Here is an 18,780-nt window from a genome sequence, read left to right on the forward strand (position 1 = left end):
GCCTCTGTACATATTTATGTTTGTATTTTCAGATATCATTCTTTAGAAATAGTGCTTCTGTACATATTTCTATTTGTATTTTCAGATATCATTCTGTAGAAACAGTGCCTCTGTACATATTTATGTTTGTATTTTCAGATATCATTCTGTAGAAATAGTGCCTCTGAACATATTTTTATTTGTATTTTCAGATATCATTCTGTAGAAATAGTGCCTCTGAACATATTTATATTTGTATTTTCAGGTATCATTTCTGTAGAAATAGTGCCTCTGAACATATTTATATTTGTATTTTCAGATATCATTCTGTAGAAATAGTGCCTCTGTACATATTTATGTTTGTATTTTCAGATATCATTCTTTAGAAATAGTGCCTCTGTACATATTTATGTTTGTATTTTCAGATATCATTCTGTAGAAATAGTGCCTCTGTACATATTTCTATTTGTATTTTCAGATATCATTCTGTAGAAATAGTGCCTCTGTACATATTTATGTTTGTATTTTCAGATATCATTCTTTAGAAATAGTGCCTCTGTACATATTTATGTTTGTATTTTCAGATATCATTCTGTAGAAATAGTGCCTCTGTACATATTTCTATTTGTATTTTCAGATATCATTCTGTAGAAATAGTGCCTCTGTACATATTTATGTTTGTATTTTCAGGTATCATTTCTGTAGAAATAGTGCCTCTGAACATATTTATATTTGTATTTTCAGATATCATTCTGTAGAAATAGTGCCTCTGTACATATTTATGTTTGTATTTTCAGATATCATTCTTTAGAAATAGTGCCTCTGTACATATTTATGTTTGTATTTTCAGATATCATTCTGTAGAAATAGTGCCTCTGTACATATTTCTATTTGTATTTTCAGATATCATTCTGTAGAAATAGTGCCTCTGTACATATTTATGTTTGTATTTTCAGATATCATTCTTTAGAAAAAGTGCCTCTGTACATATTTATGTTTGTATTTTCAGATATCATTCTGTAGAAATAGTGCCTCTGTACATATTTCTATTTGTATTTTCAGATATCATTCTGTAGAAATAGTGCCTCTGAACATATTTATATTTGTATTTTCAGATATCATTCTGTAGAAATAGTGCCTCTGAACATATTTATATTGGTATCATTTCTGTAGAAATAGTGCCTCTGAACATATTTATATTTGTATTTTCAGATATCATTCTGTAGAAATAGTGCCTCTTTACATATTTATGTTTGTATTTTCAGATATCATTCTTTAGAAATAGTGCCTCTGTACATATTTATGTTTGTATTTTCAGATATCATTCTGTAGAAATAGTGCCTCTGTACATATTTCTATTTGTATTTTCAGATATCATTCTGTAGAAATAGTGCCTCTGTACATATTTATATTTGTATTTTCAGATATCATTCTGTAGAAATAGTGCCTCTGTACATATTTATGTTTGTATTTTCAGATATCATTCTTTAGAAATAGTGCCTCTGTACATATTTATGTTTGTATTTTCAGATATCATTCTGTAGAAATAGTGCCTCTGTACATATTTCTATTTGTATTTTCAGATATCATTCTGTAGAAATAGTGCCTCTGTACATATTTATGTTTGTATTTTCAGATATCATTCTTTAGAAATAGTGCCTCTGTACATATTTATGTTTGTATTTTCAGATATCATTCTGTAGAAAAAGTGCCTCTGTACATATTTCTATTTGTATTTTCAGATATCATTCTGTAGAAATAGTTCCTCTGTACATATTTATGTTTGTATTTTCAGGTATCATTTCTGTAGAAATAGTGCCTCTGAACATATTTATATTTGTATTTTCAGATATCATTCTGTAGAAATAGTGCCTCTGTACATATTTATGTTTGTATTTTCAGATATCATTCTTTAGAAATAGTGCCTCTGTACATATTTATGTTTGTATTTTCAGATATCATTCTGTAGAAATAGTGCCTCTGTACATATTTCTATTTGTATTTTCAGATATCATTCTGTAGAAATAGTGCCTCTGTACATATTTATGTTTGTATTTTCAGATATCATTCTTTAGAAATAGTGCCTCTGTACATATTTATGTTTGTATTTTCAGATATCATTCTGTAGAAATAGTGCCTCTGTACATATTTCTATTTGTATTTTCAGATATCATTCTGTAGAAATAGTGCCTCTGAACATATTTATATTTGTATTTTCAGATATCATTCTGTAGAAATAGTGCCTCTGTACATATTTATGTTTGTATTTTCGGATATCATTCTGTAGAAATAGTGCCTCTGTACATATTTCTATTTGTATTTTCAGATATCATTCTGTAGAAATAGTGCCTCTGAACATATTTATATTTGTATTTTCAGATATCATTCTGTAGAAATAGTGCTTCTGTACATATTTCTATTTGTATTTTCAGATATCATTCTGTAGAAACAGTGCCTCTGTACATCTTTATGTTTGTATTTTCAGATATCATTCTGTAGAAATAGTGCCTCTGTACATATTTCTATTTGTATTTTTAGATATCATTCTGTAGAAATAGTGCCTCTGTACATATTTATGTTTGTATTTTCAGATATCAATCTGTAGAAATAGTGCCTCTGTACATATTTCTATTTGTATTTTTAGATATCATTCTGTAGAAATAGTGCCTCTGTACATATTTATGTTTGTATTTTCAGATATCATTCTTTAGAAATAGTGCTTCTGTACATATTTCTATTTGTATTTTCAGATATCATTCTGTAGAAACAGTGCCTCTGTACATATTTATGTTTGTATTTTCAGATATCATTCTGTAGAAATAGTGCCTCTGAACATATTTTTATTTGTATTTTCAGATATCATTCTGTAGAAATAGTGCCTCTGAACATATTTATATTTGTATTTTCAGGTATCATTTCTGTAGAAATAGTGCCTCTGAACATATTTATATTTGTATTTTCAGATATCATTCTTTAGAAATAGTGCCTCTGTACATATTTATGTTTGTATTTTCAGATATCATTCTTTAGAAATAGTGCCTCTGTACATATTTATGTTTGTATTTTCAGATATCATTCTGTAGAAATAGTGCCTCTGTACATATTTCTATTTGTATTTTCAGATATCATTCTGTAGAAATAGTGCCTCTGTACATATTTATGTTTGTATTTTCAGATATCATTCTTTAGAAATAGTGCCTCTGTACATATTTATGTTTGTATTTTCAGATATCATTCTGTAGAAATAGTGCCTCTGTACATATTTCTATTTGTATTTTCAGATATCATTCTGTAGAAATAGTGCCTCTGTACATATTTATGTTTGTATTTTCAGGTATCATTTCTGTAGAAATAGTGCCTCTGAACATATTTATATTTGTATTTTCAGATATCATTCTGTAGAAATAGTGCCTCTGTACATATTTATGTTTGTATTTTCAGATATCATTCTTTAGAAATAGTGCCTCTGTACATATTTATGTTTGTATTTTCAGATATCATTCTGTAGAAATAGTGCCTCTGTACATATTTCTATTTGTATTTTCAGATATCATTCTGTAGAAATAGTGCCTCTGTACATATTTATGTTTGTATTTTCAGATATCATTCTTTAGAAAAAGTGCCTCTGTACATATTTATGTTTGTATTTTCAGATATCATTCTGTAGAAATAGTGCCTCTGTACATATTTCTATTTGTATTTTCAGATATCATTCTGTAGAAATAGTGCCTCTTAACATATTTATATTTGTATTTTCAGGTATCATTTCTGTAGAAATAGTGCCTCTGAACATATTTATATATGTATTTTCAGATATCATTCTGTAGAAATAGTGCCTCTGTACATATTTATGTTTTTATTTTCAGATATCATTCTTTAGAAATAGTGCCTCTGTACATATTTATGTTTGTATTTTCAGATATCATTCTGTAGAAATAGTGCCTCTGTACATATTTCTATTTGTATTTTCAGATATCATTCTGTAGAAATAGTGCCTCTGAACATATTTATATTTGTATTTTCAGGTATCATTTCTGTAGAAATAGTGCCTCTGAACATATTTATATTTGTATTTTCAGATATCATTCTGTAGAAATAGTGCCTCTGTACATATTTATGTTTGTATTTTCAGATATCATTCTTTAGAAATAGTGCCTCTGTACATATTTATGTTTGTATTTTCAGATATCATTCTGTAGAAATAGTGCCTCTGTACATATTTCTATTTGTATTTTCAGATATAATTCTGTAGAAATAGTGCCTCTTTACATATTTAGGTTTGTATTTTCAGATATCATTCTTTAGAAATAGTGCTTCTGTACATATTTCTATTTGTATTTTCAGATATCATTCTGTAGAAATAGTGCCTCTGTACATATTTATGTTTGTATTTTCAGATATCATTCTGTAGAAATAGTGCCTCTGTACATATTTCTATTTGTATTTTCAGATATCATTCTGTAGAAATAGTGCCTCTGTACATATTTATGTTTGTATTTTCAGATATCATTCTTTAGAAATAGTGCCTCTGTACATATATATGTTTGTATTTTCAGATATCAATCTGTAGAAATAGTGCCTCTGTACATATTTCTATTTGTATTTTTAGATATCATTCTGTAGAAATAGTGCCTCTGTACATATTTATGTTTGTATTTTCAGATATCGTTCTTTAGAAATAGTGCTTCTGTACATATTTCTATTTGTATTTTCAGATATCATTCTGTAGAAACAGTGCCTCTGTACATATTTATGTTTGTATTTTTAGATATCATTCTGTAGAAATAGTGCCTCTGAACATATTTATATTTGTATTTTCAGGTATCATTTCTGTAGAAATAGTGCCTCTGAACATATTTATATTTGTATTTTCAGATATCATTCTGTAGAAATAGTGCCTCTGTACATATTTATGTTTGTATTTTCAGATATCATTCTTTAGAAATAGTGCCTCTGTACATATTTATGTTTGTATTTTCAGATATCATTCTGTAGAAATAGTGCCTCTGTACATATTTCTATTTGTATTTTCAGATATCATTCTGTAGAAATAGTGCCTCTGTACATATTTATGTTTGTATTTTCAGATATCATTCTTTAGAAATAGTGCCTCTGTACATATTTATGTTTGTATTTTCAGATATCATTCTGTAGAAAAAGTGCCTCTGTACATATTTCTATTTGTATTTTCAGATATCATTCTGTAGAAATAGTTCCTCTGTACATATTTATGTTTGTATTTTCAGGTATCATTTCTGTAGAAATAGTGCCTCTGAACATATTTATATTTGTATTTTCAGATATCATTCTGTAGAAATAGTGCCTCTGTACATATTTATGTTTGTATTTTCAGATATCATTCTTTAGAAATAGTGCCTCTGTACATATTTATGTTTGTATTTTCAGATATCATTCTGTAGAAATAGTGCCTCTGTACATATTTCTATTTGTATTTTCAGATATCATTCTGTAGAAATAGTGCCTCTGTACATATTTATGTTTGTATTTTCAGATATCATTCTTTAGAAATAGTGCCTCTGTACATATTTATGTTTGTATTTTCAGATATCATTCTGTAGAAATAGTGCCTCTGTACATATTTCTATTTGTATTTTCAGATATCATTCTGTAGAAATAGTGCCTCTGAACATATTTATATTTGTATTTTCAGATATCATTCTGTAGAAATAGTGCCTCTGTACATATTTATGTTTGTATTTTCGGATATCATTCTGTAGAAATAGTGCCTCTGTACATATTTCTATTTGTATTTTCAGATATCATTCTGTAGAAATAGTGCCTCTGAACATATTTATATTTGTATTTTCAGATATCATTCTGTAGAAATAGTGCCTCTGTACATATTTATGTTTGTATTTTCAGATATCATTCTTTAGAAATAGTGCCTCTGTACATATATATGTTTGTATTTTCAGATATCAATCTGTAGAAATAGTGCCTCTGTACATATTTCTATTTGTATTTTTAGATATCATTCTGTAGAAATAGTGCCTCTGTACATATTTATGTTTGTATTTTCAGATATCATTCTTTAGAAATAGTGCTTCTGTACATATTTCTATTTGTATTTTCAGATATCATTCTGTAGAAACAGTGCCTCTGTACATATTTATGTTTGTATTTTCAGATATCATTCTGTAGAAATAGTGCCTCTGTACATATTTCTATTTGTATTTTAGATATCATTCTGTAGAAATAGTGCCTCTGTACATATTTATGTTTGTATTTTCAGATATCAATCTGTAGAAATAGTGCCTCTGTACATATTTCTATTTGTATTTTTAGATATCATTCTGTAGAAATAGTGCCTCTGTACATATTTATGTTTGTATTTTCAGATATCATTCTTTAGAAATAGTGCTTCTGTACATATTTCTATTTGTATTTTCAGATATCATTCTGTAGAAACAGTGCCTCTGTACATATTTATGTTTGTATTTTCAGATATCATTCTGTAGAAATAGTGCCTCTGAACATATTTTTATTTGTATTTTCAGATATCATTCTGTAGAAATAGTGCCTCTGAACATATTTATATTTGTATTTTCAGGTATCATTTCTGTAGAAATAGTGCCTCTGAACATATTTATATTTGTATTTTCAGATATCATTCTGTAGAAATAGTGCCTCTGTACATATTTATGTTTGTATTTTCAGATATCATTCTTTAGAAATAGTGCCTCTGTACATATTTATGTTTGTATTTTCAGATATCATTCTGTAGAAATAGTGCCTCTGTACATATTTCTATTTGTATTTTCAGATATCATTCTGTAGAAATAGTGCCTCTGTACATATTTATGTTTGTATTTTCAGATATCATTCTTTAGAAATAGTGCCTCTGTACATATTTATGTTTGTATTTTCAGATATCATTCTGTAGAAATAGTGCCTCTGTACATATTTCTATTTGTATTTTCAGATATCATTCTGTAGAAATAGTGCCTCTGTACATATTTATGTTTGTATTTTCAGGTATCATTTCTGTAGAAATAGTGCCTCTGAACATATTTATATTTGTATTTTCAGATATCATTCTGTAGAAATAGTGCCTCTGTACATATTTATGTTTGTATTTTCAGATATCATTCTTTAGAAATAGTGCCTCTGTACATATTTATGTTTGTATTTTCAGATATCATTCTGTAGAAATAGTGCCTCTGTACATATTTCTATTTGTATTTTCAGATATCATTCTGTAGAAATAGTGCCTCTGTACATATTTATGTTTGTATTTTCAGATATCATTCTTTAGAAAAAGTGCCTCTGTACATATTTATGTTTGTATTTTCAGATATCATTCTGTAGAAATAGTGCCTCTGTACATATTTCTATTTGTATTTTCAGATATCATTCTGTAGAAATAGTGCCTCTGAACATATTTATATTTGTATTTTCAGATATCATTCTGTAGAAATAGTGCCTCTGAACATATTTATATTGGTATCATTTCTGTAGAAATAGTGCCTCTGAACATATTTATATTTGTATTTTCAGATATCATTCTGTAGAAATAGTGCCTCTTTACATATTTATGTTTGTATTTTCAGATATCATTCTTTAGAAATAGTGCCTCTGTACATATTTATGTTTGTATTTTCAGATATCATTCTGTAGAAATAGTGCCTCTGTACATATTTCTATTTGTATTTTCAGATATCATTCTGTAGAAATAGTGCCTCTGTACATATTTATATTTGTATTTTCAGATATCATTCTTTAGAAATAGTGCCTCTGTACATATTTATGTTTGTATTTTCAGATATCATTCTGTAGAAATAGTGCCTCTGTACATATTTCTATTTGTATTTTCAGATATCATTCTGTAGAAATAGTGCCTCTGTACATATTTATGTTTGTATTTTCAGATATCATTCTTTAGAAATAGTGCCTCTGTGCATATTTATGTTTGTATTTTCAGATATCATTCTGTAGAAATAGTGCCTCTGTACATATTTCTATTTGTATTTTCAGATATCATTCTGTAGAAATAGTGCCTCTGTACATATTTATGTTTGTATTTTCAGATATCATTCTTTAGAAATAGTGCCTCTGTACATATTTATGTTTGTATTTTCAGATATCATTCTGTAGAAATAGTGCCCCTGTACATATTTCTATTTGTATTTTCAGATATCATTCTGTAGAAATAGTGCTTCTGTACATATTTCTATTTGTATTTTCAGATATCATTCTGTAGAAATAGTGCTTCTGTACATATTTATGTTTATATTTTCAGATATCATTCTGTAGAAATAGTGCTTCTGTACATATTTATGTTTATATTTTCAGATATCATTCTGTAGAAATAGTGCTTCTGAACAGGAGAAGGTTGTAGAGACAATATCAGAAGAAATACAAATGATGGCAAAACTAAATCATCCTAATGTTGTCAGAATACTAGGGGCCACTAAACAAGGATGTCACTTCAATATGTTCTTAGAATGGATGCCAGGTAGTCTTTAGATATGAACACTTAAATAGCTGTACTCAGAATCACTCTTTTCTCTCTCTGGTCAATGTTGATGGAGTCATCTTGTATCTGTTATATGCAGATCCTCTGAAACCACTCAACATTAACCAATCAAAATTCAAAATTCAACATAAAGATCCAATATATATGTTGATATCACTGATTTTTAGGTTTTTATTTTAGGGTGGTTGGGCAAGGTATTTGTCTGAAACTGCTGAATAAATTCAGAATCTATCATAGCAAGTGGTGTTACACCAATGTTGTTACAGAATATTGTTGTGTTTAGCATTGACAATGAGTAAATAGTAGACAAAATTTACAATATGGTGTACATCTAAACAGGAGTGAGGGAGGATAGGAGGGGTCCTGATCCCGAAATCCCGGGCTTAAAAAAGGTGAAATCCCTAAATTTGAAAAAAGAATTCCCGGATCCCGAAAGGGTCAATCCCAAAATCCCGAGCTTAAAAACATCCGACCCCGGAGTCCCGATAAAGGTCCTGTCCCCCCCTCAGGAGTTTATCATATCTTCAAATGAGGCTTTAATTTTCCTTAGTTAATGCTTAAAATACCATTATTTGAATGTATTGACTGCCAATTTCAAACCAGACCAGTATGACAATAATCTCAAAATATCCGATAAGCTTTATACAATATTTTAATTCCAAGCAGATAGCAATGATTAAATTTGTCCTTGATTTACATGGAATTTATAGTTTGAAACACATGGTATACTTTTATGTTATTTATTTCAGGCGGGTCCATTTCCTATTTACTGAGTCAGTATGGTATATTCTCTGAAGATGTTATGATCAGTTATATATTCCAAACACTCAGAGGTCTGGCATATCTCCATGACAACCATATACTCCATAGAGATCTGAAAGGTAACAGTATAGATTTATATTTATTGGTATAGAAAACTTTTGTATTTATCTAAATTTCAGTTAGTTGATTTGCAAAGAACTTTTTTCTGCATATCTGTATACTTTGCCAAGTTAATATATTTTCAGATTTTAATTTTTGTAAAAGTAATTAGATATTTAAAAAAAATGAAGAAACGTGGTTATATTGCTGATGAGACATCTATCCACCATAGGTCACTGGATGCCCCCATATGACAAAATGTAATGACTAGTATCTGGAAATACTATGTGAATTTGTTTTCTACAAACTCAAATATTTTAAAAGCATTGTTTTAAGCGGACTAATTTTTTTCAGGTGCTAACTTGCTGGTAGACAGCACAGGTCAAAGGTTAAGGATAGGAGATTTTGGGGCAGCTGCTCGGTTGGCCTCTCAAACAACAGGTGCTGGAGAATTTCAGGGACAATTATTGGGTACAATAGCTTTTATGGCGCCAGAAGTTTTAAGAGGTGAAGAGTATGGCAGAGCATGTGATATATGGAGCACTGGTTGTACAATAATTGAGATGACAAGCACGAATCCACCATGGGATGCAAAGGCAGTGTCTAATCATCTTGCTCTTATTTTCAAAGTAAGTGAAATATTATATTTGATAAGTAAATATTGCTGTATTACGTTGGATAAAAAGATGCAGTAGAAGGTTCAAATAAATAAAGATACAAAATATGATCACCTGGGATATTTTATTTCTTAGATTTGCCATCCTTTATAATGGGCGATTTTTGTCGAGCCTGCAACTTTTGTTGCAGAAAGCTCGACATAGGGATAGTGATCCGGCGGCGTTAGCTAACTTCTTAAAAGCTTTATATTTTAGAAGGTAGAAGACCTGTATGCTTCATACTTTGGATATAGGTGCCTCATGTTACGAACTTTCCGTCAGTCACATGTCCAATGTCCTTGACCTCATTTTTATGGTTCAGCAACTACTTGAAAAAAAAGTTAATATTTTTTGTAATGTTAAATTCTCTCTTATTATAAGTAATTGGATAACTATATTTGGTATGTGCATACCTTGCAAGGTCCTCATGCCCGTCAGACAGTTTTCACTTGACCTCAAAACTCAATTCATGGATCAGTGAACAAGGTTAAGTTTTGGTGGTCAAGTCCATATCTCAGATACTATAAGCAATAGGGCTAGTATATTTGGTGTATGGAAGGACTGTAAGGTGTACAGGTCAAACTGGCAGGTGTCATTTGACCTTGACCTCATTTTTATGGTTCAGTGGTTATAGTTAAGTTTTTGTGTTTATGTCTGTTTTTCTTATACTATATGCAATAGGTCTTCCATATTTGTTGTATGGAATGATTGTAAGGTGTACATGTCTAGCTGACAGGTGTCATCTGACCTTGACGTCATTCTCATGGTTCAGTGCTCAAAGTTTTTGAGTTTTGGTCTATTTTTCTAATACTTTATGCATAAGGTCAACTAAATATGGTGTATGGAAATATTTTATAATCTATATACCTGTTACGCAGGTTTTATTTGACCTTGACCTCATTTTCATGGCTTATTCCTCAGTGTTAAGTTCTTGTGTTTTGGTTTGTTTTTCTGAATTTATAAGCAATAAGTCAACTATATTTGTTATATTGAAAAATTGTTAGCTGTACATGTCAGCCTGGCATGGTTCATCTGACCTTGCCCTCATTTTCATGGTTCATTGATCAATGTTTTGTTTTCTTGGTTAATGTTGAGTTTATGTGACAGTTGTAATAAAGCTTTATATTTGGTCTATCAACATAATATCTATGATTAAGAAAGAAGGTGAGACATTTCAGCGTGTGTACTCTTGTTATCAATTTAAAATTATTTACGTGAGAAGGTCATTGTTTCTGTACTTGGGGACCTCTTAGATGGTTTATGACATGGATTTTTTTCACTTGTTTCAAGACATCCATCTTAGTTGCTTTGATTTTTGTCGAGCCTGCAACTTTTGTTGCAGAAAGATGACATAGGGATAGTGATCAGGCGGTGGCTACAGCGGTGGCTACGGCGGTGGCTACGGCGGCGTTAGCTAACTTCTTAAAAGCTTTATATTTTAGAAGGTAGAAGACCTAGATGCAGACAGTTTTCACTTGACCTCCACCTCATTTCATGGATCAGTGAACAAGGTTAAGTTTTGGTGGTCAAGTCCATATCTCAGATACTATAAGCAATAGGGCTAAAATATTTGGTGTATGGAAGGACTGTAAGGTGTACATGTCAAACTGGCAGATGTCATCTGACCTTGACCTCATTTTCATGGTTCGGTGGTTATAGTTAAATTTTTGTGTTTTGTTCTGTTTTTTTCATACTTTATGCAATAGATCTTCTATATTTGTTGTATGGAATGATTGTAAGGTGTACATGCCTAGCGGGCAAATGTCATCTGACCTTGACCTCATTTTCATGGTTGAGTAGTCAAAGTTAAGTTTTTGAGTTTTGGTCTTCTTATCTAATACTGTATGCCATAGGTCAACTATATTTGGTGTATGGAAATATTTTATGATCAAAAAGTCAATCGCGCAGGTTTTATTTGACCTTGACCTCATTTTCAAGGTTCATTGCTCAGTGTTAAGTTTTTGTGTTTTGGTCTATTTTTCTTAAACTATAAGTAATAGGTCAACTATATTTGTTGTATGGAACCATTGTTAGCTGTACATGTCTGCCTGGCATGGTTCATCTGATCTTGACCTCATTTTCATGGTTCATTGGTCTAAGTTTAGTTATCTTGGTTAATGTTAAGTTTATGTGATAGTTTTTAATAAAGCTTTATATTTTAGACTATCAACATAATATCAATGATTTGTAAAGAAGGCGAGACATTTCAGCGTGTGCACTGTTGTTGTATAAAATTCAACAACAAAAAAAGTGAAATAAGAAAAATTATTCTATATCTTGTTACTAAGAGTTAAGTTGAATTTTTATGTCTAAAATGAAGGTATGGGCTCTTTACTTTAGTGAAATAACAACACTTACATTTATAATTGTACCGTTTTAGGTTAAAAGTGTAATTTTGAGCTTAGGTTTTGTTAAGCAGCTTAAGAAAAGTGAAATAGGTTGTCAGATTGCAAATAATAAAATAAGTTTTTCTTTATCATAAACCTCATACATGTTTTTTAGTGTGAGTTTTTCTGGTGTTGCCTTCATCAGGAATGCTTACACCCAAAAATTTGTAATGTGTTTTTGTATTACAATTACATGTTTGCCTTGATATTTTAGATTGCCACATCAATGACTCCGCCTCCAATCCCAGAAAATCTGTCTCCACCAATCAAAGATCTGGCTTTAAGATGTCTTGAAACAGATAAAAAGGACAGACCCTCAGCAAAGGATCTTCTGCTACATCCTGTGTTCACTAATTATAAACCAATAAGATAAATTAAATATCACACTTATAGAATGAAATGATTATTTTTGCTTTCATTACAAGCACATATTTTCAAAAATAAAAGACATTGGAAGGGTTTGTTTTAAATGAAACAAAGATTACTGGAAAAGGTTAATTAATTTTGGAAATGTGCTGAATATATTTTTTCCAAGAACCAATTTAAAATTTGTGTTGTATTTCTACCAATATAATAGTGCTAATATATTTTGGTGATATAATACAAAGCTGAGATATTTACAACATATCGCTCATATCTTTCGCATGATGTTTTTACATTAAATTGGTAAAAGAAAAAAACATTGGGTAGAGGACTTATTAAATGAGTGCTGAATAAAATCAGAATTAATATGTTTGTACAGAATTAAGAGATTGTGTTTGTCACAATATTTTTTTATTGAATTAAGATTATAGGATAAGTAATACAATAGTTAATTCCAGGGCCAGAAAATTTGTTCATACCAAGAATTAATGCCATCATTTGCAAAAGACAGATCATAAATATTTTTATATGAAATGAATTGAATTGAATCAAGAAGCCTTATAGTTTCAAGAAATGGTTGTGAATTTTTCTATTCCGAATCGTATTTTTATATATAAGATAATATATTTTACTACAATTTGTAAATTATTTATTTTATAAAGAAAGCATTTTTTTTTACTCACTGTACAGTATTTAATGATGCATAATAAAATATGAATGAATGAGATATAATACAACATAGTAATCATTACAACACATAGTAATATTTACAAAGTCATTTTGTACAGTGGAACCTGTCAATGGAAAATTTAATGGAGACAACAGACGGCTATCTTCATAAAAACTTTTAGTCATTATCAACATGGATGTGATACCAAATCATTCAGACTTTTCAATTTTGTTCCATTTTGATGTTCCAACTTCAAATAATGAACCATTTTCATTTTTTTATTTAAACTGATTTTATTGTACAATCTACTGTACTAGTAGTAAATATTTTATGACCTAATGGCTGTTTTGCTGAATTTGGCATCTTTTTAAAGCAGGTTTCACTGTATCTTATCTAGTCATGTAATCAATTCTCAATGCCAAAATCTGTGTATATAGTTAAGCTTTATTGTAACAAATCTTTAGTAACAAGTCTTTAATTGGTAGTTAGATCTGTAGTCTGTTTAGATAATAGTTTTGATATAATCATCATTTTTACATGTTTGTTGTTATTTTCATGAAAGGAAACATTTTCATTTTCAAAACTGTGATACAATGTTAGAAAAAGACCACATCACTGTTTTGGGGCAATTTCCATACATAAAAATCACCCTTTAAATAAGAATTTAAGATCATGCAAGAAGTGACTGAGAGCCCTACATCCTAGAGTCTTCCATTTGACAAAATTCTTGACAACGGAAATAATTGCCAGAATATAGTGTTTGCTAAATTTTTGTGTCTACTTTTATTGTGCATATATACGTATTAATTAGTATGTATTAGATAAAGTAGTAAGATATGCTGCATTTATCTTTGCATAATTTTGTTTTTAGCCATTTGGGAATGTTTTCTGAATACAAATAAAATGAATAATGCACACTTAATTTTATTTCATCAGTTTGGTCATCATTATTCTCCTTATATATTTATTTGAACTTTAATCTGTTAACTCAACTGGTATTAAATTTCTTTCCCAAATGTGTATATCAATTCCCCTAATTCTATACATTCTAAACAAAGTTGTTGTCACTATTCAGTATAAGACCTGCTTAATCATATGAAACTATTTACATCTTTACTAATTTCACTAAAGTGCTAGTTTGGATTGACTTATACTAAAGGATTTGAGCAACAATTACCCAAGTTTTCTACCGAATTTTTTTTCTACATTACTGTATGTTATTTTCAATCATATAATGTTTTCCATGAAAACATTGTTCATATGAAAACTATTTGAAATACGATATATTTCAACGATCTGTCTCTAATCATTAACCATCCCATCATGCTTACCTTAATAGAATACTGTGGATGTCACAATCTTAATTAAAGGGACGTGTTTATTAGTGTGTCTGAATGAAAATCAAATTTATGTGCCTTTGAACCATTCCCAGAAGTTTAAGCATTGAAAATTATTTCAGGAGTTACATTCTGAATATGCATGATCTAGTATTCTAGTTTCCACTAAATGTTAGGCAATCAACAATCAATCAATGTGGCAATCTTAATTAATAACTGTCTTCATTCCCCTTTACACGTCATTCAATCAGAAGACTGCAACAAAAGACATTATATCATCATTGAAAGTTGGTATCTTTATATGTACTTTGGGAGGATCATAAAAGAATGGACTTTAATTTTGAGAACATGGTTTTAATCATTCAAAAAGTAAAGTTAAAAATCATAGACTTAAGAAATGGCTTAAATAATTTAATTAGGGCAATAACGATCAATCATTTTAAAAGATGGATAACATAAAATAAGTTGTATAATGTAAATATTTTTTTTTATGAATATCTGTAAGTCTTCCTTCATAAGTGGCTATTTATGCCACTAAAAATCAGTTTGCAGTTAATTATTGTATGTAAAAAAAAATTTAATATTGCATACAATTTATGTTAAAGTCATTATTAGGTCAACAGCATCTTTTATCTGACGATTGCCCAAATTTTGGGTATTTTGCAATAGATAGTCAGGAAATTGGTTGTTTTAAGAAACATTTTTTTTTTAAAGTTCTCAGGTTTTTATGACTGATGGCAGAATGGGTTATTTATAAACGACATCAAAGCTTTATACCTTTTGATAGTTTTTGTCTGTATGAAAAGCAATCTTTGTACATGTATCAGTTTGAAGTGTATTGAATGCCATCTTTATACATGTAATAGTGTTTGGTTACATTGTAAACTATCTTTATACATGTAATAGTTTTTGGTTACATTGTAAACTATCTTTAAACATGTAATAGTTTTTGGTTACATTGTAAACTATCTTTATACATGTAATAGTTTTTGGTTACATTGTAAACTATCTCTATACATGCATTAGTTTTTGGTTACATTGTAAACTATCTTTTTACATGTAATAGTTTTTGGTTACATTGTAATTTTGTAAACTTTCTTTATACATGTAATAGTTTTTGGTTACATTGTAATCTTTTTTTATACATGTAATAATTTTGGCTTTGAAGACAATTGTTTTTATACTGAATTGGCTGCTGTTTAGGAAATGGGATCTTTAAACCTTTTTGATAAAATCAGAATAGTTCAAGCCTTTAAATGAGGTAGTACTTATGAATTAGTAAACATATCTGGAAAGAAACAATTTATTATTATAAATAGAATGTCTTATTATGATAATTACTGGTATTGTAGTTTTAATGTTGTAAACAAATACATGTGTGTTGTAATTTCATGTTTTATGCTTTTATTTATTTTGTTTGTTCATGATTTACCCACCAAATAATTTCTTGTTCATCTAAGATTATTATCTTTAAGGTTTTTGACCAAGATTTGTGCTCTACAATTTACCCACCTAAGATTATTATCTTTAAGGTTTATGACCAAGGATTGTACTCTGATATACCCACCTAAGATTAATATCTTAAATGTACATGACCAAGAATTGTACTTTGCAATTTACCCACCTAAGATTATTATCTTTAATGAACATGACCAAGAATTGGGTTTTGTAAACTTACCCACCAAATATTATTGCCGGTATCTATGACATATATGACCAAGAATTTTTGTGATTTAATTATACTCTGCCAACTTACCTGCCGAAGATAACTTACTTTAATATATTGACCAAAAATATACTTAGGTTAACTTACCCACCTGTAACTTTTTTTTATCTGACCAAGAATTTTACTTTTTAATTAACCCACCTAAGATTATTTGCTTGAATGAATTGACTTTTGTACTATGCCAACTTACCCACCTAAGAGATATTGACTTTAATATATATAACCAAGAATTTATGTGATTTAATTGTACTCTGTTCAAAGACTACTGAATATTAATGCTACTGATATCAAAGCACTTACAAAATTGTCAGTAAAAAGTTAAAAGCCAAATTTTAGGTTCTTTTATTTTATGCTAAAGTAGGGGTTCTTTTATATCGACCACCTTTTAATCATTTGATATAATGCATTTTTAGATTTAGTAGCTCATGCTTTAAATGTCTGAAAAATACCTTTGACAGAAGAACTTTTAATTTCAAAGAAAGACCATCATTCTGTATTAAAAAAAAGTATCTATAAACTTCTTCAATATAAGAATAGATACGTGATACAGTTCATTTAAATAAAAATGTTGTTTATATGAAAAGATAATCATTATGTAATTAAATATTAGTCAACACTAGGCCAGTCAATTCAAAGCCTAATATCATTTCCTTCACCAATCATGCATAATAATTCATCTTCATAACCTTTTTGCATTTAATGACCATTGGCCTGTTTCGAAATACACCTTTGATAGTTTACACTTGACTTTTACATTCAAAGAACATGACAAGAAGATGTTGGAATAATATCTTGTTTACTAATTGAGTGAATATCTTTGTAAGATCAAACTTATTAAAAAAAAAAATCCAACAAGTTTATAGTTACTTTAAATTCTTCCAAATTGATGTTACATTGGTGCTGATTGTTTTACTTCTGTAGGCCAATTATTTAAGTCAATTTTTTTTCTGTAGATTTTTTTTTTTTGAAATACCAGAATTTTTCTGACCTTTTGGAAGAGTTTCAATACTTTAATATTTAGCTCTGAAGTAAGTTCATGATATCAGCATTATTTACTACATTTCTAATAGAACCTGTTGTGAAATTAAAAAGAAAGGATATTACTTAAATTCTGAAATGTAAAGGTCAGTTTAAATGTTAAAGGTCAAAGGTCAAATTCCATCAACAAAAATTTCTGTAAAATCTATTGATGTAGCCTAGTACATTCCGTAGATTCACAGTACCAAAATATGATTTGTATTATTTTGTAAAACTTTTCTTTCTAAAGTCTTGTATGTTATGTGGTTTTAGGTTTTATTTTTGTCAGATATATTTTTTAATTGGATGAAAATTATTCCAATTAGTTGTTACATGTATTATAGAAATAAATTCTACAGAAGAATCATATTGTTGTGTTTTGCTACTGTTTTTCCCTGTTGTATAAAATCAGACTATGGTAGAATTCAGAAGTTTTTATCAAGCCATACTTTAATAGTAACAGCAGAACATTTTACTTTTTCAACAACAGATTAATAATGCAAGGATTTTACTCATTTAAATATTGAGCCGTCAAAAATAAATGGAGTGACTACATAGCATCCATGGAGTACTGGTATGTTGATGTGTCTGTGTCATGCATTATAAATATAAATAATCATTTCCTATAGGTCAATGTTCGTCAAGCTTGGTGTTTATAATCATGATGAGAGGATGACTTTACTTATGTGGAATATGCTAGATGATAGCCCTTTTGTCTCCATATATATACTTAAAGAAATAATGTCCTAGAAATATTTATTTTACAGTACAGATAATGAACTAAGCTGATATTATTTGGTATATGAACATTTATACATCTGATTCATTAGATTTGGAAATCATGGTCATTATATGCTAGCATAAAACTGTACAATTTATTGAAGCACTTCCTGCCTAAATGCAGTGTTTGAAGAGCTTAGTACCGTAAATTGTTCTTGTCAATTATTGAAAGTTGTATGGTCACAACTGGATGTCTGTTATTGGTTTATAAAATTGAGAAAGGAAATGAGGAATGTGTCCAAGCGACAACAACCCAACAATAGAGCAGACAACAGCCAGTATATTTATAATGATTACTAAAAGGTTACAAAGGACAACTGAACCAGGTGTTTTGAGTACTATATTGATATATGGTTTGTAAGACTGAGAATAGAAAATTTGTTAAGTTATTAAAGTTGTTAAACAATGCAGTTTTCATAATAATGTCATGTTAGTGTCTTACCTCAATTGTTTTGAGCTTTGACCCAAAGTGTGTCAAACTCAAGACTTCAAAATTAGTATATTTTA

At 29.1% G+C, this 18,780-nt stretch overlaps 1 protein-coding gene across 3 annotated transcripts in view; it reads left to right on the forward strand.

Annotated features, from left to right (window-relative positions):
• LOC134714053 (mitogen-activated protein kinase kinase kinase 1-like) overlaps positions 1–17,860 on the forward strand; it is a 39,883-nt gene extending 22,023 nt beyond the window's left edge. For all 3 annotated transcript variants that reach the window (XM_063575309.1, XM_063575302.1, XM_063575316.1), the window contains 4 exons: positions 8,293–8,455; positions 9,226–9,357; positions 9,692–9,966; positions 12,595–17,860. In XM_063575309.1, coding sequence (XP_063431379.1) covers positions 8,293–8,455; positions 9,226–9,357; positions 9,692–9,966; positions 12,595–12,753 — 729 coding nt within the window. In that variant the 3' untranslated portion in view covers positions 12,754–17,860. The remainder of the gene's footprint in view (positions 1–8,292; positions 8,456–9,225; positions 9,358–9,691; positions 9,967–12,594) is intronic.
• Positions 17,861–18,780: the final 920 nt, after the last annotated feature.

This window comes from Mytilus trossulus, chromosome 1, assembly GCF_036588685.1.
Source record: "Mytilus trossulus isolate FHL-02 chromosome 1, PNRI_Mtr1.1.1.hap1, whole genome shotgun sequence".
Lineage (NCBI taxonomy): Eukaryota > Metazoa > Mollusca > Bivalvia > Mytilida > Mytilidae > Mytilus > Mytilus trossulus.